The sequence below is a fragment of the Ursus arctos genome, unplaced genomic scaffold (genome assembly GCF_023065955.2).
Source record: "Ursus arctos isolate Adak ecotype North America unplaced genomic scaffold, UrsArc2.0 scaffold_19, whole genome shotgun sequence".
In the NCBI taxonomy this organism is placed as follows: domain Eukaryota; kingdom Metazoa; phylum Chordata; class Mammalia; order Carnivora; family Ursidae; genus Ursus; species Ursus arctos.
The window spans coordinates 30,248,710-30,271,388 of record NW_026622863.1 but is presented as its reverse complement, the minus strand read 5'-3'; the positions used below and the strand labels follow the sequence as shown (position 1 = coordinate 30,271,388).

Genomic DNA, 22,679 nt, shown 5'->3' with positions numbered 1-22,679 from the left:
GCGCCCATCGCACTGAGCGTGGAAGTGCAAACCTCTACCACCCCCCACCCCCCACCCCCCGCATGTATGGTGGCACCCCGGGTAGGGCGCGCAGAGTACCGGAGTGGGGATCTCTAATGCCTTGGGGAGCTTGTGGTCCCCCGGCCTTGCCACCAGGGGGCGTCTTTGTCAGGAGAGACTTTCTGGGAGTCTGAGTCTGAAGGATGAGCAAGAATTGAGCAAGAGCTGGGTAGGGGGTAGGCTGTTCCAGACGAAAGGTGTGCCCCATACAAGGGAGAGGGGAGAGAAGGTGACAACCAGTACAGTGGGATGAGGGGGTGGTGGAAACTGAAAACCTCACCAAGGCGCACCTAGAACAATCCCACATAAAGCAGACGGCCCCTGAGACGGGCAAGGCGCTCACCGGGAGAGTGCTGTGATTGGGACGGCAGATGCGTGTTTCAGGAGGGGAGAGAAGCAGAGTCTTCTTGAGTTCCTAAGGAGGCCATTGCCACCTTCGGACATAAGTGGGTGGAGACGAGAGGGACCCGTGAAGATGTCTCCTGGATCTCCGGCTTGGGAAACTCGGGTGCACGCGCAGCCAGCGGAACTGTGAGCCGAGGAGCCCAGCCTGAAGTCTGCATCAGTAACTGATGGGACGAGGTCTCTGCTCTGGAGGAGATGGCAGTTCGGGGAGGAAGACCAAGGCCGGGACTGGGAACAGATCAATAGTGGGGAGAGTGTGGGGCAGTAAAAGCAGCAACCCCTGGGTCTGGCCGTCGGTGTCCTTTTGTTCTAAGTGATAAGTAACATACAGAGCAAAGCGTCCACCTCTCTTCCCACCCATGTTCTTTGAGACGTTAGAGCCTAACGGCTAAATGTGCGGGTAAATCAGACTTCCCTCTTTCCTTCCAGTGTTCACCCCAGATGTGACCTTGAGCTACCTACTCACCCCGGCAGAGCCTCGCTGCGGGGCCACGCCCCAGTGTGTGTCACGGTGCCGACGAGCTCTGAGACGCTGGGACAGTTCCTCCAATTCTCTAGCCTTTGGTTTCTTTGCAGCAGCACGAGGGACGGGGCTGCCTTATGTTTTGGATCCCTGAGTACGTGTGGTGGACCTGCCGGGATCCCACTCCTAGAAGTTCATGTGGGTGGTGCCTCGGCTCAGCGGACTTGACCGTGGAGCTCCGCACACTTAACGCCTCCTTTCTTGGCTCCTAGTGTTCGAAGACCTGCGGTTTGGGTGTGAGGAAGCGGGAGATGAAATGCAGCGAGAAGCCCTTCCAGGGAAAGCTCATCACTTTCCCGGAGCGAAGGTGCCGCCACATTAAGAAACCAAACCTCGACTTGGAAGAGACCTGCCAGCGAGGGGCTTGTCCCGCCCGTCCGGGCTTCGGCGTGGCAGCTGGCTGGTACCCATCGCCGTGGCAGCAGGTGAGCGCCCGCAGATTTCCGGGAGATTCCCCGAACGGGGGCAGCCCTCCAAAGGCTGCTGTGAGGGAGCCGGCCGGACGTAAAGAGCAGAAGCTCAGGTTCCGGAGGCCGAATGACTTGCCATCTTTGGCCAGCGCCACCACCTGTGTGGCCCCGAGCCGGTTCCGACACCTGTGAGCCTCGGCTTTCACAGCTAGAAACTCTAATGTCCGGAAGAGCTGATGTTTTTCATAAGCACCTAAGATAACGTAAAGCACTTAGACCAGGCTGGTCACATGGTGCCTCACGTTCACTGTTGCTGCTGCTCTCAAAATCCCCACGAGTCTTCTGTATTCTAGAAACACTGTCTTGACTCCTTTGGTTTTTCTGTCCTGTTGCTGAATGATGTAGTAATAGCTGGCATTTGTTGAAACTGCCTTGTGAGTGGGTAATTTTGTCCCTGTTTTGTAGGGGAGGCAGGGAAAGCTCAGAGTTGGTCAGTTCAGGCCAGGACCCCCCAGCTCCTAAACGTGTCAGATGTTAGAGGCACGCTTTTGAGATTTTGGGTACAGTGGTTTGGTTCTGATTGGCTGGGCTGGTGTGGGACGCAAAGCCTGAGAGAAGCTGTGTCGTGTGTTGTGGTCCTTGTCCTGTCCAACCAACAGATGTCACGGAGCTCTTTAAAGAACTCGCCGGCTTGCGAGGTGCTGCCCGGCCCATCACTAAACGCAGGGCGAGCACAAACGGAGGTCTATAGATAGGTGTCTATGTAAGTACACGTACATGCACACGTATGTATGTATATATTATGGGTGGCGCCTGTGTGTCCTGGGGAGGATCTGAGAACTAAACCGTGAAGAAAGCAAAGGGAACTAGTGTGATTGTGTATCTCTCATCGGCCAGACAGCATGCTAGATGCTATTTACATCGCCATGGACTTTTTCAACTTTTTATCGCTATCTTACTCATTTAAGAGATTTGGAAATTGCTTTAAGATTATTTAGATCAGGTATCAGCAAACAACTGCCAGCAGGCCAAATCTTGCATCCCCGGGCTTTTTTTTTTTTTTTTTTTGGTAAATAAAGTTTTATTAGAACACAGCCATGCTCTCTGTCTACACACTGCCCGTGGCTGCTTTGGTGCGTTGAAGGCGGACCTGAGTGGTTGCAGAAAACGCCACATGGCCCACAAAGCTGAAAATATTTACCATCTTGACCTTTACAGAAAAAAATTTGCCAGTTCCTGGTTTAGATAACAGTCCTATCTGCCCTCCATCCCCGCATTGTTCCCTCTCAAACACCAGCCCGTATAATGACGCTTGTCCAAGACGCGCGCTTCACCTGTCGGCAGCAAAGTAAAAAAAGTAATGTGAATTTTTAAAAGCAAAACAAAAAATGTTTGTTTCTTTTGTCATAAAATGTCTGTGTTTGGGGAAAAAGTTGGTAGTCCTTGTTCGTCATCTATTTTTTTTTTAAACTGGACAGCGAAATCTGACTTCTAGAAGTGCCACACCCACCGTGCCAACTGGGAATGTGGCCGGGCACCGAGGGCAGAATGCCAAAGCTGCCGGGATGAAGTACTATTTCTTTGCTGTCCTAACTCTGAGCCACCCCCTGCCCCCCACTATTGCATCTGCAGGGATTATCTGGAATTCTTTAAAGACTGTGATGATTTGTTCTGTGTCCTTATGGCGGCTTCTGTATTTCTGGAAGCTCTCTTCTTTATGAGTCACTTAACTGGAGACACACACTCTGGGGCGAGATAAGCATGTGCCTCAGACTGTGGATGTGAGCACACGTGCCGGGCTCTGGCCAAGCCCTGCTTCATCAACAGGGCACCCAGGTCACGTCCTGAAGCCTGGAGATCGCTTCTGTTTGTTTGACATCACTGACCTCCGAAGGGACACCGTCCAGCTGAGCGTTGCTGACCCCTTGCTCTTTTGCTCTCCTGCAGTGCACGGTGACCTGCGGAGGGGGTGTCCAGACCCGCTCGGTCCACTGTGTTCAGCAGGGCCGGCCGGCCACCAGCTGCCTGCTCCATCAGAAACCCCCGGTGCTGCGAGCCTGTCACACAAACTTCTGTCCAGCTCCTGAAAAGAGAGGTAAAGGGCCCCCCACCCCAGTCAGTTTTGCTAGTCTTGGGAGAACTTTTCAAAACCCCATCCTGTGTGGTTGTGCAGTTTATTCCTTGCAACAACTGCAGGGGGTGCCCCTCACACCACTGTGAACAGTGCTCCCCACAGGTGTACAAAGCACAGATCTGGGGGGGGTTCCTGCTCAAAATGACCTCGTGTGCACACCTACGCAGGGGACATTTAATTCTACGATAAGGCTTTGTAGCCATTAATTCTTACTTTCGGAGGGGAAACCCTCCTCTCGCAACTCCGTTTCTTAACACTGTTTTAGCTGAATAAGCCAATGACAAAGCAAGCACCAGGCGCCCCAGGTGACGCTCCTCCGTGGGCGCGCGAGAGGGAACGGCCCGCGGGGAAGCCACGTGTTCACTGAGGAGCGGCTCAGTTACACCGCTGGGTGGGCGGACGTGTTCCCCGAGTTACCGTCCGTTCCAACGGAGTGCAGCGCGTGCCGGTGCAAAAACGGGAAACAATTATCTGAGTGAACTACACTGTGTTTCACTAGCCCGGCTCACTTCAAAGTAATGCGACGAACACACCAGGAGAGGTCTCCTCGCCCCACTCAGATTTCCTGGTGCTAAAGAATTATGTTCCCCTGTACCTGCTGCATTTCTTTTCATGCAGTCATGGCTTTGCCAAGACGGTTTAATTTCTTACCCCGTGCTTTCCAGTTTGTGGTCGGTCAGTCTCAGGACCCTCTCTCACGGGCTCTCCCCTGTCCCCATCACTTCGCGTTTCCAAATTGTTGTCCTCGTTTGTTTATCTACATCTCAGAGACTTAGCTCCACGCTCTGCCCTCCTTCCTTATCTGAGGCCTGCACGGGACAGGAGAACAGCACCACAGCAGCTGCTCCGAGCCACACCACGGCAATGCTAGAATTCTCCAGACCTGCAGCCCTTCTCGGCAGAAAGCTTATGGGGAAAGAGACACACATTTTGAGCAAGTGGTCATGTACTTGCAAACCGTCTCCTCCCTTCTTCCCCCTCGGTGACTTCTCTTTCCCCCCTTCAGTCAGGTGGCCCCAGACAAGCCCACACATGCCAAGAGTGAGAAGTGCATTCCCCCTAGCTACCGGGAGACAGGCTAAAGGACAAGGGAAAACTACGAAAATGGCTCAGCAGTATCTCCTGGGCAGGAGTGCAAGGTGGGCAGAGCCAAGACACATTCGATCCAAGATGGGGGAGGCCACTGGTGGTATCATTTTGTCCATCCAGCACCCCGCCCGGCACGCTGTCGGTGCTCACTGCGTGTTAAGTGTAAGACCGTGGGTGAAGCACTGTGAGGTTCTCTACTTCCTTCAAAGCCAGGTAACTGAGCACCTGCTATATGTCCCTAGAAGAATTCTAGGGATAAGAAAACAAGGCAAAATCCTGTTCTTACACCACAGGGAGTCAGTGTCTCAGAGAAGGAGGACATAACAACAGAGGTAAGTGATAGAGTGTCACCGTGTTATAATGGAGGTCAGTTCTTCATGGGTTACAGGGGTGCAGACAGTGAAAGACGGCGGGATGAGAAAGGGTTATTAGAAGAAGGACCTCTCTCCATGCCTCTTGGCTAAATCAGGTCTCTTTTGTAGGGTAGTAAAGTAAGAAGGCAAATATGAAAGCCACAAGCCCGGGTACTGTATAAAGTAAGAGGATTCCATTTTTCCACATTCAGTACTTACCATGAACCAGGAACTGTTCTGGTGTCTGACTGTAGATAAGACAACAAAATGGGCAAAGTTTCCACCTTGTATCTGGAAATAGACAACAAGCCAACCAATAAATATACAATGTCAGATAATAAAGTAGAAAATAAAACGGAAGCAGGGTATAGAGAATGAGGAGGACTGGGGGCGGGGTGGGAAAACCAGTTTAAACAGACTAGTCAGGCAAGGCCACCTGGATGATGTGATATTTAAGCAGGGACCTGAAGATGACCTAAAGGAAGGTGCGCTATGAATGTATCTAGGAGAGTATTCCTGGCAGGGGGAACAGCACATGCAAAGGCCCTGAGGTGGGAATGTGTGAATCTGATCAAGGAACAGCAAGACACCTGCAGTCAGATGTATAAAGTGGACAGGGGTTAGGTGATTAGCTGAAGCTGGTCCCAGAGGCCTTGTCAGTCCTTGTAAGGACTTCACATTTAACCCTGAGTGAGGTGAAGCTGATCGAGAACCTGGAGCAGAGGGGCAGTGGGATCTGACTTGTGGGAAGATTAGAGAAGAGCGGAGGGGCCCAGAGCGGAAGGAGCACTTGTCTACTCTTGGTCAGGAGGAGGTTCCCTTAGAGCAGCGGCTGTAGTGGCAGAAGCTGGGTGCTGGTACATTCTGAAGACTGAGCTTATAAATAATATTTGTCAACTGTCTGCATGCAGGATGTGAGGCAAAGGGGACTCCAAGGTCATCCTCAGGAGCACACATGAAATACGTGACTGACAACAGAAGTTCAAATAACCAGCTATTAGTAATCATTAGAATAACCCCAAACACAGTGCTCGTACTGATGGCACACGGTACACGTCCCTCTGCTCCCCTACTTACAGTTAGTTAGCTCATAGCACAAGCAGCAGAAGCCGGCTGATACCCTATTCCTATCTCAAGACGGGTGTCGATACCACAGTGCAGTTAGGACCATGGCTTTAGGGATCCGTTCTTATCCTGATGCAGTCTTTCCACTGCAGCAAGAGGATAATCTCTACAATTTAAACAGAAACGGACTCAGATGTGCGTGCTGGTTAGGCCACGTGCTGACTGACTGGGAGAGAAGATGCTGTTCGAGTGTATACTGAAAGGAACCGGAGATGAAAATACAGACACACAGATTACAGGCAAACAGTTTAGACGAGTGTTCACCTCACATGCAACTTGTTTCTCTACGGTAACAGATCCCACACCCTTCTCTCGGGCCCCATCCCTGTCCCCGTGATGGGCCACGTCAGTAAACCACCTCGATGCTCAGGGCCTTCTTTTCCCTCTCATAACTTTAACAACCTGCCAGAAAATGCTCTAGACTCTATCTCCAGTAGTTATTGAAAAGAAAAAAAAAATGCCCCTTAGTTCACCTTTATACGCAAGTCGAGACACCGTCGGTTTCACAGTGGTTGTTTCAGCCGTGATGGTTACAGGGGAGCTGGTTTAGCAAATATTTCTTGAGCAGCTACTTTGTGACAGGCACCAAGCATTGGGCATAAAGAATGAGGACAGTAGGTGAAAAACCTGCTCTCAAGGAGACTCACTCTAGAGAGGAGCCAGACAATAAGACAGCACAGCATAGGGTGAGCACGGACAGGCCCGAGGTAGAAAAATAAAGGAAGGTGGGGAGTGGGGCGTGTTTTCTGGGAGGCCACGGAACACGCTGCTTGTATGGGGGAGTCTGGGAAGGCCCTACTCTCGGTGACCTTTGAGCAGAGACTTAAAGGAAAAGAAGGGATGTGGATGTCTGGGGGAAGCCCCAGTATGCCTGGCATGTTAGGGCATCTGCCATGTGGCCGTGTCAGGGAGAGGACGAGAAGAGGAGGATGAGGTCAAGCGGTAGTGGGGTAACCAGGTCCTAGGGCCTTGTCAGCCACTATAAGGTAAACCTTTCACCCTGGGTGGATGCAGGGCCCAAAGGGAGAGTTTGGGGCTGAGACATGACATGAACCGACTTATCTGTTCAAAGGATCAGTGGGGCTACTATGAGATGGGGGGGTATATTTTAGGCAGAAGAACAAAAGTATGGGAAGGAACTGTAGGCAGTTATGAATCAATCAGAGAGAGGCAGGATTCAAATCAGGAACAGCAGGAAAAGAAACAGGAGAGCTGAGAGCCTTGCAAGCCACGTCCAAGGACACAGAGCAGAGCTATTTAAGGATAATTTTAAAAGGGAGGTAGATGGGTGCCTGCGGGCAGTAGGGGGTGCTGGGCAAGGTGAAGGTAAAGTCACTTTTGAGCCTTGCATAGAGGAAGGGGAAAATACTTCAACCATGAATGAGAAGCCTTATTTATGTATAGTGTAGACCATAAACACTTCTGAAGTCAAAACTCCTTGACAATCCAGTAAAACAGCGAAGGCCCTGACTCTTAAAATGTGCACTGAGGTTTATAGAAAGAAAATCTTACAACTTCACCTGCGTTCTGTGTCTCGAGAGGCCCTTCTGGGTGCGAATCCCTGACGTACAACGTTCTGCTTCCAGTCCATAATCCCATCTGTCAACAAAAGAAGTCAAGACTCCTGTTGACTTAAATAATTCACTCAGTTGCAAACTGGCTTGGAGATTTATTTAAATCGACATGGAGTATTGCCACTGGGCCTCCTGTTCCCCAAAGTCAGGTCCGTGGCGCAAGCAGCCGCAGCAGCCGCAGCCCCTGGGTGCTTTTTAGAAACAGAGCACCTTAGCTCTCACCCCAGACGTCGGCATCGGAAGCAGCGGTTTAACAAGATCCCCGGGGATTCCTCACCTGCTGTGCTGGGGACGCAACAGAATGGCTCCCGGGCTATCGGGGAGGATCAGACATCAATCTCTGGCTGGATGGGACTTTTTTTTTAACATCCACTTTCCCCCCTCCTGTTAACACTTAGCTAAGGGTCATAGTCCTTTTTGAGGTCTTAATCCTGCTTCCCCACCCTCCCGGCACAGTGCTGGTGTATAATGAGCAGAACCACTCAGAGGCATGAAGCAGGAGCACCCGAGGTCTTTGACCCTGAGGCCCTCACCTTAAGGAAAAGGCTAAGCTTCCTCCTAAGGGGTTCGGTATGTCTTCTCTCCCTGCAGAGGACCCATCCTGTGTCGATCTCTTCAGCTGGTGTCACCTAGTTCCTCAACACGGCGTCTGCAACCACAAATTCTACGGTCAGCAGTGCTGCAAGTCATGCGCGAGGAAGAGCTGATCTCGGTGCCCCCCAACACCCGAGGGCCGGGGTCTTCCCCCTCGCGTCTGGAGAGACCAGCCACATTTCATACTGAACGCTGAAGCCTGCAGACTGCCCCTGCGCTGCCACCGCGTCTGCGGAGCCGGCGCTCAAGGACGGACAGGCTCCCTCCCCCCGTCCCCGAAGCACATGGTACTCCGAAGCACTTGAACACGGGAAGCGAGGACCAATCGGACTTCCAAAAGACAAGACAAAATAACTTTGATTTGCACTGTTACAACGGAAGAAGTGATGAATCACACTGGGATACGTCACATTTTAATCTTGACCAAGTGGGAATCTGGTCAACGTTGGGAGAGACTCCCCCTCTGAACGTGAGAGGGTTCCATGGCAAAGAACTGTGTGTTGAAAAGGTCCTTGAAGACTTCGGTCAAAGACGGAGCCTTGGAGCAATCAAATACGGACGGAACCCCTGGCCTGCCTGTTACTTGGAGCTCACAGTGTGGCGGACACTGTGGACGGCCCGAAGGAGCAGTTACCCAGGAAGCCAAATGGTGCTCATGACTGTGCTTGCTGCTGGGCTAGCAAGCTTCGTGTTACGTTTATCTAGTGTGCGTGTGTTGTTTTTATTATTTCGTTTAGAGTATATTCTGCTTAAAGAGAGTCTCCAAGACTAAAATTCACAACTTGAAAAGTATTCCAAGGAATATTGTGAAAACAGGGCAACATGGACTACTTAAGATTTGCCTTTGACTGAAGTTCAGACTCTGGAAAAAAAGCCCACAAACTGACATATAAGGCAAACGCTGATGTCCTACACAGTCTATCAACCTCGTAACTTTTGGTGCTGGCTGAACAAGTCCACGGGAGCCTCTAGTCTGCTCTTCGGGAAGCAAACTTGGTGAGATGTTCATTTCTGGTAAAAATCTAGGAGGAGCTTAAACAGCAAAATAGCAGTGTTTTGAAGGAGAGTAGGCCATCATTTATAAGGCTCCCTACATATTATCAGAGCTGCTTGGAAAATTAAAGACCACTTGTGGTCTTTTCCTACCAACTGTCATGTTTAAATTTTCCCTAAGATTTAGTTAACAAGGAAAAAGAGTGGCAATAGAAAAACCCATCTGTCTTCTTGCTAAGTTAATATTAATAAACCATAATAAGCCAAGATCCTTCGATGAATAACAATATTTTATAATCTTTCAGATGATATTTTCAGTCATCAGAAGCCAGCTGTTGATAGGCACTAATGAGCTTAAAATTGTTCTCAATTGGAAAATACCACACTATTTTGCCAAAACCAAAGTAACTTGCAAGACGGAGTCCTTCTGTAATTTTTTGAGATGTGGTTAAAAAGGGCATATTTATATAATTCTACTCTATTCCTCAATTTCTTTGATGAATGTAACCCAATTTTACTGCTTTATAAAGTCTCAGTTCAAACAGGGATTTGCCAGCTCAGCACAGCCAACCAGACAGTGGTTTGTTAAATTTAGAGCATCCTTTGTTCCCATTCTAATTAAAATCATGCGTTCTCGAATCTCAGAGAAATAGCATTGGAATAGTCTCTCAGTCCACTTGGCTTGGCCTAGAGTAGTGGCCATTTTATCATCAGAAACACATAATCCCACATCACCTACTCCCTTGCCCTCTGAAAAACTGCAAGTTATTTGTTTCTTTATATAATGATCATTTTATTATTTTAAGGAAAAATTAATTTATTAATAGCCTATTCTTATGTGTTCCCACTTGCTTCTCTGAGTAAGTGATATTAATTCTGAGGAAAAATGTTGAATAAAACAATGGGTTATAGAGAAAAGTCAAAATATATGTGTAATATTTAATTATTTTATAAGTTTTATAATAAAGTGTTCTGTTTCTTTATCTTTGAAATTTGTTAAGTTCTTGAATAAGTTAGAAGTTACTTCCAAGATCATTTAATTGTATAAATGTTGATTAGGAATCTCAGTAATTTCTCAATGAAAATTTGGGAAGATAAGATAAAATACTGATTGATTTTTCTTGCTTCTGTCTGAGAAAATCACCACACCCAAAAAGTCAGGGTGAAATGAAGGATGTATTTAGCATCTTATGGAGATACAGAGTTATTTTTTCCTGCTCTAATGCTTTGTCAACCTTTGTGGAAATCATCCAAGTTAGTTAGATAAACCTACCCTAAGCGTAGTTGGCTTTCTCCTTTATTTTTTCCATTTGAATGACATTCTGGTATAATCCTTTTGCAAGAAGAAAGAGGGGAAGGGAAGGAAGGGAAAAAAGGAAGAAAAAACAAATTAAAAGGCAATTATTTCAGGTTTTCCAAATCTGGAATCATCAGACCAGTGGAGAATAAAAAGAGTCTGGGCAAAGTCAGTCCAGCTGACCTGAATATACAATATTTTTCCCTCCATATGTGATTATATGTATATGAATATGTCCTATATATATATGTGAGTGGATGTGTACACTGTGGCTCATTTATGCATGCAGATATCTAAGATATATTTAAGAGGGTTTTTATATGAATTACTGCTATTTGGCAACAAAAAAACTGGTATACGCAAACAATGAATCATGGAACACTACATCAAAAACTAATGAGGTACTGAATGGTGACTAACATAAAAATTTTTTAAAAAATGAAAAATAGAATAGATGGCACATAAAATAGCAGAAGAGAAGGTGTCCTTGTGCCTTTGGGTGATAAAATATTTATTAATGAAAGCAACCACTTATTTAGTGTTTGGTGTTTAATGGGTGCCAGAGACTGTGCCAAGCTCTTTATGTATGTTACTTCTTTTAATCCTCACAAGACTCTAGTTAGAAAGATACTAGGTTTTTTTCCCTTTGCAGATGAGGACTCTGGGATTCAGAGAGATCACATATTTCGTCCGAGGTAGCCATAAACATGAGCTCCATAAATAATATAAACATTTAAATGGTTCGTTTTAGTTAAAAATAATCACTATACGTGGTTTACAGAATTCCTATCTGGAAAAAATTCCCCAGCGAGAATAGGGCAGCTGTGCAGAGCTCCTCAGGAGTACTCCGTTGGGAGCGTTCAGTTTCGCATCAGGAGGTTGAAGATAAAGGTGGCGGCGTGCCTATGCCCCGCCCAGGTTAGGGCAGCACGCCCCGCCCAGGTTAGGGCAGCACCGGACACTGCCTGGCGTTACACCACGGTGCCCGCACACGTGCCAGAAAACACAGGATGAGCACATGGTACTCCTTCCCCCTCCATCCTCCTGCCAGTGCGCTTTCTAAAGCAAGCGCGCCATACAGAGCGGAGCTTCCACTGTATACACTTAACCGTCAGAGCCCTTGAGAGATGGTCTTTGAAGGTGAACCAGGGCCAGAGGCTGTTCCTGCTGGAGACAAGGCCCAGACATGTCTCTCCCGCTGACTCCCCTCCTGTCTCTCCTTTTATGTGGCTGGAGCACAGGAAGGACCGGGCAGCCCCCTCTTGTCAGAAGGCCAAGCCAGCTCTACCGTTCCTCTGCGTGCTCCCCTTTCTGCAGACTCATTCCACCTACCGTGGGGCTCAGTGTCCCCCCTTCCCTGGCAAGAAGGTTCTCTCTACCCTGCCCCGTCCCTTTTGAAAGATAGGTTGGCTCTACAGTAAGTCTCGGGACAATAGTTTCTAAGGAATTAGCTGCGCGAACCACCCCTGAAGGATATTTTATACATTCTTAGGCCCCATTCCAGAAGTGTAATTAATTAATTCTGGGAGTAGGGCCTGGGAACTTACAGTTTAAAAGGCATTCAAGTTTCTCCGAGGAAAACCTGGTTTTGGAACCACTGGTCTCGGGCAAATAAAGAAAGTACCACGCGTCTGTCTTCCTTGCGTAGGCGAAGGAGTTCCCTTGCTATCATGCCCTCTGGTACAGCTCTGCTGGGCTCTGAACTAAGAAAGGGGGCTCTGCCTGTTGTCATCCTCCATACGGAATTCTCCTGGGACACTTGGGGCTGTACATCATGGGTCAAGAAGAGGACTCACAGGCAAGGAGCAGTTCCCTGGCCATCTTTGTCTCAGTTTCTTATTCCCAACCACGTCGGTAGCCGACAGCAGGGTTTGGTGGGCAGGCTGTGGAAATATTTGAGGGAAACTGGCCATTTCTCTCAGTCAAGCACCCACATGCAAGAATTAGTATACTGTGTTTTTCTAAAAAAAAAAAAAAAAAAAAAAAAAAAAAAAAAAAAAAAAAAAGGAGCATTCACTAGAGAAGCCAGTGAAATCCCCATCGGAAAGTGTCTTTTGGCAAATTACTCCACAGCCTTGTGTGTGCATGGAGAAACCCACAGTACATGAAAAAACCGTTGTGCTCCTGAGATCCAGAGGCAAGACAGAATGAAGGCTTCCATCCGATTTCCTGCCAGGACTCTGGGTGCCAAGAGGTGAATTAATCACTTTCATGAATCAGGCCAACTGTCACTTGCTTAGAAATGGCCAGAAATGCACTGGCTGACTCGAGTGAATGAAAACTGTTACTTCAAGCTTTTGTACAACAGAAGAAAAAGAAACAACGGCTTTGAAAAGATAGGGAAGAGCAGCTAGAATGATGCTTTTGGCCACACTAAAGTATAAACAAGGTAATTTCATGTTCCCTACAATTGTGCTGTTCTGGGACTCTAATTTTTCTCATTCAGTGGCTCATTTCATTAATTTACAGGGTTTTAAAATACATATATATTGGCCCCAGATACTTAAAATGAACATGTCTGTCTATTTATGTATCTGCGTGGTCCTAAACCAATAAAGGCATAATTGTTATTGTACTCCACAGTTTTTCCCCTTCGTTAGGATGCCCACGTTGTCTAGGGCTTTTATTACTTGCAGGTCTGCTGAGGGGGCAAACGTTTCACATTTTCTTAGAGGTTAGCATTTGCTTTTATGCTAGAAGTCTCTCTGACGCACAGAGCCTCGATCAGCCTTCCGTGAGCTCTGCCTACTCTAACTTTTTTTTCTGCATTCTTGCTATCCAAAACACATTTGTTCTTTCAGCCAGCTTTTACTGAGCACCAACTGCGCTGTGAGATGCAAACACTGAAACGGATCTTCTTCCTGCCCCAAAGGGACTGGGATTTGAAAGTACGGGATGTGTATCCACGCAATCGGGCAATGGTCCAATGTTATATAGTCCTGAGATTTTTTTTTTTAATTCCTCAATGTTACATTCTCCCCAGTCAATATTTGATAATGCGTGTTTTTCGGCTTGTATTATTGTCACATATAATATGATAAGGTCCCACATGCAAATGAGGATCGTGCAGACTGCAGACTTCTCTTCCCCTTCGAAAATAGTAAAGTCATAAAAATATGGCATTAAGAAGAGAGTGGCCCATTTGCAAATTATTGTATAGAAATTGAGAAACGGGGCACCTGGCTCAGTTGGCTAAGAGTCTGCCTTCTGCTCAGGTCATGATCCCAGGGTCCTGAGATCGAGTCCTGAGTCAGGCTCCCTGCTCAGCGAGGAGTCTGCTCTCCCTCTACCCCTCCCCACTGATCGTGATCTCTCTCTCTCAGTCTCTTGCTCTCTCTCAAATAAATAAAATCTTTTTAAAAAAAGAAATTCAGAAATGGAAGAAGATTTCGTTATTTCATTCTCTCTCCCTCACAGATGTAGACAGAGAAATACTTGAGGGCCTTTCCTAAAATTATGTAGTGAGTTAATGGTAAGTCTAGGTATAAGGCCAGTTGTAATAATTTTCATGCAAGTATACTTTTCACTGGATTATAAAATATTTACTGATTTTTTTTTACTCAATAGGTAAACACTTTTATTACACTTAAGGACAATTTTAATAAGTAGTAAATTTCAAATAGAAACCTAATAAGAAACATTGCTGACTTCATGCACTATCTATGGTATTAACTAAAATTCCCCTCTCCCAAAAGAAATATGTACTCTGGTACCATAAAAACCTTAACAAATATTGTCATATTTCCTCTATATACAGCAAAGGTGGCCTCATGAAAGTACCAATTTTAAAACATCTGACCCTTTCCCTTTCCAATAGTCTGGTATCCCAGGGAATGGAGCTATTGCTTTGCTTTGAGCCTGGAATTAAGAAGAATGTTTAAGGTCACAAACTCTGCAAATATACTAAAAACCACTGGACACTTTAAATGGGAAGATTTTATGGCATGTAAATTACATCTCAATAAAGCTGTTTGAATTTTAAAAAATATGCAACGTGGGATCAAGATGGTGGAGGAGGGAGATCTTAAGCTCACCTCCTCTTACAGACACACCAGAACTATAACCGCATGGAGAATAACGGTCTCTGAGAACAAACTGAACCCAGTAGAACAGTTGGTAGATATAAAGATGGGCGGGGAGGGCAGAGACCCGGTCTCATCAGGACACATGCCCCTGGCACAGCAGCCCACAAGCACAAGGGATATCACAACTGCAGTGGCCCACCCTAAGGAACAAGGGATCCGAGCCCCATGCATCAGGCTCCCAAGCCCCGGGAACCTGCACAGGGAAGACAAGCCCCTATTCCATCTGCTTTGAAAACCAGCAGGGCTTATGTCAGGGACAGCCAGAGGGTACAGTGCTGTCAAAGTGCATCTCCCCGATCCTGCTCCTGGTTCCAGGGCGGGGGCAGCAGTTTGAAAAACACCTGGGTTATGCATGAAGGAGCATCACTGGCTAATTTTAGGGCATGTGCCAGAGGGACCTGTTAGAATGTTCACCAGGGACAGAAGTGCTGCTGGGCACCGTGTTTTGTTACTCCCCCTCTACCTCGCTGGGCCCAGTTCTGACACTCTCCATCTACTGTGTAAGCCACCACTTGCCCTGCCCAACTGGCCTGCCCTGGAGGGCACCACTCTCTAGTGGCTCCCACCACGCTGTACCCAGCAGGCAACCTCAGCTAGGCCCGAGCCCCTCCCAAATGGGCCTCCTGCACTGCCACGCCCAGTGGGAAGCCTCAGCCAGCGCTGATGTTCCCCCACAATGCAGTCCCCACTTCAGCCAGCCAACCTTGCATGGTCAAGTCCAGACCTCACAGACAGCCACACTGGGGAGACAATTCCACACACCAAGGGGTCTGCATCAATCACGGGCCAACCACAACAGGAGGGTACATGGGCATGCACAGGGAACACAGCTGGCTCAAGTGACAAGGTGGGGAACTGTGCTACTGGGCCCCACAGGACACCATCTACACACAGCCACTCCTTCAAGACTGGGAGACGTAAGTGATTGACCCAATACATAGAAACACACAGACAGCAAGGCGAAATGAGGAGACAGAGGAATATATTCCAAATGAAAGAACAAGAAAGAACCTCAGAAAAAGAACCACATGAAATGGAGGTAAGCAATCTACCAAATACAGAGTTCAAAGCAATGGTCATAAAGATGTTCACTGAACTTGAGAGAAGAATAGATGAACACAGTGAGAAATGGAAAATGTAAGAAAGAACCAATCAGTGCTGAAGAACACTAAAACTGACATGAAAAATACAGAGAACAAACAGCAAATTAGATGATGCAGGAGAATGGATCAGCGATCTTGGGAGCAAGATAGTGGATATCGCCCAATCAGAATAGCAGAAAGAAAGAACTTTTTAAAAGGAGTATAGCTTAAGGAGCTATAGTATAGTTAATGTTCGCATTATAGGGGTTCCAGAATGAGCAGAAAGAAAGGGACAGAAAACTTATTTGAAGAAAGAGTGGCTGAAAACATCCTTAACCTGGCAAAGGAAACAGATATCCAAGTCCAGGAACCAGAGAGTCCCAAATAAGATGACTCAGAGAGGCTCACAACGAGACACATTATAACCAAAGTGTCAACAGTTAAAGATAGAGAATCTTAAAAGCAGCAAGAGAAAAACACTAGATACATACAAGGGAACCCTCATAAGACTATCAGCTGACTGTTCAGCAGAAAATTTATGAGCCAGAAGGGAGTACCATAATATATTCCAAGTGCTGAAAGGAAGAAAAAAAACAAAACTTAAAACCAGTAATACTCTACCAGCAAGGTCATCACTCAGAACTGAAGAAGAGATAAGCAATTTCCCAGACAAGCAAATGTTACAGGAGTTCATCATCACCAAAGTGGCCTAACAAGAAATGTTTAAGGCACTTCAAACTGAAAAGAAATGGCCATAACTAGAAATCGTTATGAAAGAAAAAAATCTCACTGGTAAAAGTAAGCATATATACAGGTAGTGGGTCAAGCACCTGTAGAGTTAGTATGAAGGGTGAAAGACACAAGTAGTAAAATCATCTAGACCTACAATAATTAGTCGAGGATACACAAAATAATAATATGTAAGTAGGACAACAAAAACAAACAGGGCAGTGTGCAAAAATGTAGTGCTTTGAGAATGCATTTGAACTTCAGCGACCACCAACTTAGAACAGACTATCATACACATAGCAGGTTATACACAAACTCCATGGTAACCACGAACCTAACACATATAACAGGCATACAAAAAATAAAGAGAAAGGAACAAAAACACTAAGGAAAGTGACCAAATCACAACGGAAGAGAGCAAGAGAAGAAGAAAGAAGCAGAGACGAACTACCAAAACAAAGACATAGGGTGGCTAAATGGATATCATCTATATGCTGCCTATAAGAAACTCACTTTGGATCCAAAGACACATAGAGATTCAAAGTGAAGACATGGAAAAAGATATTCCATGCTAATGGAAATGAAAATAAAAATGGGGTAGCAATACTTACATTAGACAAAACAGGCTTTAAAACTAAAACCATAATAAGGAAAAAGGGAATTACATAATAATAAAGGAATCAATCCAGTAAGAGGATATAACACTTGTAAATATCAATACATCCAACATGGAGCACCCAAATACATAAAGCAAATATTAACATAAATAAAGGGAGAAATTGACAATTGTGTAATAATAGTATAGGCCTTTAACACCCCACTTATCAACGGGTAAGAAAATTAATAAGGCCTTGGCCTAAAATGACACATTAGACCAGACGGACTTAATAGATATATACTGAGCATTCCATCAAAAACAGCAGAATACACATTCCTTTCTAGTACACATGGAACATTCTCCAGGATAGATATGTTAGGCCACAAAACAAATCTCAATAAATTGAAGATTAACATCATACCAAGCATATTTTCCAACCACAGTGATATGAAACCAGAAATCAATGATAAGAAGACAACTAGAAAAAAACCACAAACACGTAGAGGCTAAACGACATGCTACTAAACAACCAATGGGTCGATAAAAAGTCAAGTAGGAAATCACAAAATACCTGAGACAAATAAAAATGGAAACACAACAGTCCATGGAAATAGAACAGTCAATAATCTATGAGGCACAGCAAAAGCAGTTCAAAGAGGGAAGTTTATAGTGATACAGGTATACTCAGGGAACAAGAAAAATCTCAAATAATCTAACCTATAGGAACTAGAAAAAGAAGAACAAATAAAGCCCAAAGTTAGTAAAAGGGAGGAAATAATAAAGATCCAAGTGGAAATAAAGAATTAAAAAAATAGAAAAGATCCATGAAACTAAGAACTGTTTCTTTGAAAAGATAAACAAAACTGATACACCTTTAGCCAGATTCATCAAGAAAAGAGGGTCCAAGTAAAAAAAAAAAATCAGAAATGAAAGAGAAGTTATAACTGATAAAAAAGAGACTACAAAGAACAATTATATGACAACACAGAGGACAACCTAGAAGAAATGGATAAATTCCTGGAAACACAATTTTCCAAGACTGAAACAGGAAGGAACAAAATCTGAACAGACCAATTATAGTAATGAAATTGAATCAGGAATTGAAAAGCTCACAACAAACCTAAGTTCAAGATCAGATAACTTCACAGGTGAATTCTACCAAACATTTAAAGATAAGTTAATGCCTATCCTTCTCAAACTATTCCAAAGATTTGAAGAGGAAGGAATGCTTCCCAACTCATTCTATGAGGCCAAAAACCAAAGACACCACAAAAATATAATATTAAAGATCAATATTCTTGATGAACGTAGATGCAAAAATCCTCAACAAAATACTAGCAAGCCAAGTTCAACAAATAAAAAGAATCACATACCATGATCAAGTAGGATTTATTCCAGGGATGCAAGAATGGTTCAATATCCTCAAATCAATCAACATGATATGCCACAGTAACAACAACAACAACAAAAGGGGCAAAAATCATACTATCATCTCAATAGAGATAGAGAAAGCATTTAATAAAATTCAACATCTACTTATAATAAAAACTCTCAACAAAGTGGGTATAGAGGTTACATATCTCAACACAAGGCACAGCTAACATCACACTCAATGGTAAAAAGCTGAAAGCTTTTCCTCTAAGATCAGGAAAAAGACAAGGACGCCCACTCTCACCACTTTTATTCAACATAGTATTGGAAATCCTAGCCCCAGCAATCAGACAAAAGAAAGAAATAAAAGACATCCAAATTGGACAAGAAGTACAACTGTCACTATTTGCAAATGACATGATACTATACATAGAAAACCCTAAAGACACCACCAAAAAACTATTAGAATAAATGTATTCAGAAAATTGCATGGTGCACTGGGTGTTATACGCAAATAATGAATCATGGAACATTACATCAAAAACTAAGGATAAAATGTATGGTGACTAACATAATAAATTATTATAAAAAAAGGAAATTGAGGAATACAAAATTCACATGCATAAATCTGTTGCATTTCTATACACTACAGTGAACTATCATTAAGAAAGAAATCCCATTTATAACTTCATCAAGAAAAATAAAATACCCAGAAATAAACCCACACTTATATACTCGATTATTCCTCGACAATGCAGGCAAGAACATATGATAGGGGAAAAGACCGTCTCCTCAGCAAATGGTGTTGGGAAAACAGAACGGCTACATGTGAAAGAATGAAATGGACCAGTATCTCACATCAGACACAAAAATAAACTCAAAATGGATTAAAGACTTAAATGTCAGACCAGAAACCACAAAACTCTTAGAAAAGAGCACTGGCATTAACAACCTTGACATTGGTCTTAGCAGTATTTTTTTGGATCTGTCTCCTCAAGCAAGGGCAACAGAAGCAAAAATAAACAAATGGACCTATGTCAAATTAGAAAGTTTTTGCACAGGATTTTAATGTTTGTTTCATGTTTCTCAGTTTCAATAAAAATCACTAAATCTCAAGCTTCAAAAAAAATATTTTGCACAGTGAATGAAACCATCAACAAAACAAAAAGGCAACCCACTGAATGGGAGAAGGTATTTGTAAATGATGTAACTGATAAGGGGTTAATTTCCAAAATTTACTTAAAAAAAAAAAACCTCACACAACTCAATATCAAAAATACAAATGCTCTGATTACAAAATGGACAGAGGAGCCAAACAGACATCTCTCCAAAAAAGACATCCAGGTGGCCAACAGACATATGAAAAGATGTTCAATATCACTAATCATTGGGGAAATGTAAATTAAAACCACCATGAGAAATCATGTCACACCCATAAGAATGGCTAGTATCAAAAAGAAAAGAAATAACAAGTGTTGGCAAGGATGTGGAGAAAAGAACCCTCATGCACCATTGGTGGGAATACAAATTGGGACAGCCTCTATGGAAAACAGTATGAGGTTCCTCAAAAAATTAAACCTAGAACTCCCATATGATACAGCAAAGTCCACTTCCAGGTATTTAACCAAAGTAAATGAAAACACTAATCCAAAAAGATACAGGCACCTGTATGTTCACTGCGGCATTATTTACAACAGCCAAGAAATGGCAGCAATATAAGTGTCAGCAGAAAGCTGCATGGATAAAGAAGTGTGTGTGTGTGTGTGTGTACATGTATATACAATATATAATATATATTGTACATTGTACTATAATATACATTATATACATATATTATATATTGTATACATATGTACACACACAATGGAATATTACTCAGCTATAAAAAAGAATGAAATCTTGCCATTTGGGACAACATGGATGGACCTAAAGGGTATTATGCTAACCAAAATAAGTCAGACAGAGGAAGATAAATATCATATGATTTCACCTAAATGTGGAATCTAAAAACCAAAACAACCAAACCAAACAAAACAGAAACAGACTCATAGATACAGAGAACAATCTGGTGGTTGCCAGAGGGGAGGGAGGTTGTGGGACCAGTGAAATAGGGGAAGAGGATTAAAAGTTACAAACTTTGTTATAAATAAGCCACAGGGTGTAATATACAGCATAGGGAATATAGTTAATAATATAGTAACAAGCTCATATGGTGACAGATGGTAGCTAGATTTGCCACAGTGTCACTTCGTACTGTATATAAATGTTGAATCACCTGAATGTTGTACACCTGAAACGAATATGTCAACTACACTTCAATAAAAAAAAGAATATGCTTAAAATGACCACAGTCTATGCTCACACTTACAGTTACATGGGAGCTTTTCTAAGCAGCATCAATTCTTCCTACATTGTTCGCACCCCACTGGAGATATTTACTTGGGGCAACATAGAGCCCCAAAGAAATTTTTATTACAGAAGGTGCAACTCTATTCACCCATTTATGATTTTGCTCAACAAATAACCATAAAATGATAATTTTTTCAACCACTGTCCTTGGTACTGAAGATGCAATTAGAACGCAAGGTCCATAAAGGCAGGGGAATTTTTTTTGGTCTTGTTCAGTATGGTATCACTGCTACCTAGAATCTCCTGAATGGACGATACACAGAGAAACAAGACAGACAGACTCTCTGCCTCTTCACAGTTACAGTCTAGTAAGGGATTCAGAAAATTAAGGAGCATTTTCACAACAACTAAAATCCTCTATGAAAGAAAATTTTTGTGGGGCTAGAAAAAGAACACTATGTGAGGTTGTTCCTAAAGTTCTTGTTTGTGAATATTTAATTTGATGACTGAGATGAAAAAGACAATCTTAATGTTACCATTTGTTTTTAAAGTTTTCTAAATTAGTTCCCTACAGTCTCTTGAAATGGAGAAACATTCACAGAATCAAGGTTTAGGGCTTAGACAGTAAACATGGTTTTTGAGCCAAATGATGTCATGAACCTATATGCTTTAAATGTCCATATATGTCCAGTTAGAAGAGTAGTTTGGTTTACTATGTTTGCTCAGTTAAGAAACAAAGAACAATAGAACAGTTGAAACAATAATTAAATCCTCCTGCCCCTGACTGGATCATAGAAAGATATAAACCAGGTTGGAAGTAAATCCTTCATTCTTATAATAATGTCACCAAAGGATAAGGACCTTGTCAGGAGCACGCTTGTTTCTGCTGGAAATACTTCTGAAGTTCTGAATTCTAGTTGCAGAAAATAAGAGATAAAGACGATGTGGTCCATATATACAATGGAATATTACTCAGCCATCAGAAAGGAGGAATACCCATCATTTGCATCAACATGGATGGAAATGGAGGGAAGGATGCTAAATGAAGTAAGTGAAGCAGAGAAAGACAATTATCCTATGGTTTCACTCATAGGCGGAACGTAAGTGACAGCACAGAGGACCATAGTAGAAGGGAGGGAAATCGGAAGGGGGAGAAATCAGAGAAGAGGAACCATGAGAGACTATGGACTCCGGGAAACAAACTGAGGGTTTCAGAGGGCAGGGGGTTGGGGGATGGGGTAGGCGGGTGATGGGTATTGAGGAGGGCATGTGTGGGGATGAGCACTGGGTGTTATACGCAGACAATGAATCAATGAACACTACATCAAAAACTACTGATGTACTATACGGTGGCTAACTGTGCATAATTTAAAAAAATAGCACAAAAAAAAGAAAAGAAAACAGGAGAATCGGGCCCTACCACTGGCACTACACCTTATCACCCCACTCTTCAAGAGCAAGGCAGGAGCCATTCCATCTGCATTTGTAGCAACCTCCCTCCCAAGGGAAAAAAGTATCTTCAATAAGGTTGTGGCTGGAGAGGGTGGAGGGAAGGAAAAACGAATTTGATACTACTCCCTCCTTTCTACCCGACACATTAAAAAGAGGCATACCTATAGGAAGGCATTTTGGACACAGTATTCTTTAGTATCTGGTGGATTCTATGAAAGACCTTTTTTTTTTTTTTTAAATCTGCTTTAGGAATCATCTGGTAAAATTTACATCTTTTGTTTATTTCTGTAAGATTTTCCTGGGACCTACTTGGAAAACCAATAACGACAATGTAGTATGATACTAGAGTTGCCAAAGATTAGCAATAGGAATGGGAAGAGTGGGGAGAGGTGATGATGACGTCATGATGGCTGACATTAATGCATACCTGCTACGTGCAAGGGATTTTCCCTGCAT

At 44.0% G+C, this 22,679-nt stretch overlaps 1 protein-coding gene across 5 annotated transcripts in view; it reads left to right on the top strand.

The window, feature by feature from the left end:
* The window catches only part of ADAMTS18 (ADAM metallopeptidase with thrombospondin type 1 motif 18), a 137,421-nt gene extending 127,169 nt beyond the window's left edge, over positions 1-10,252 (top strand). For 4 of the 5 annotated variants that reach the window (XM_057314296.1, XM_057314297.1, XM_057314295.1 and 1 more), the window contains 3 exons: positions 1,201-1,413; positions 3,346-3,493; positions 8,265-10,252. In XM_057314296.1, coding sequence (XP_057170279.1) covers positions 1,201-1,413; positions 3,346-3,493; positions 8,265-8,380 — 477 coding nt within the window. In that variant the 3' untranslated portion in view covers positions 8,381-10,252. The remainder of the gene's footprint in view (positions 1-1,200; positions 1,414-3,345; positions 3,494-8,264) is intronic. The other variant, XM_044382519.3, reaches the window with a different exon arrangement.
* Positions 10,253-22,679: the final 12,427 nt, after the last annotated feature.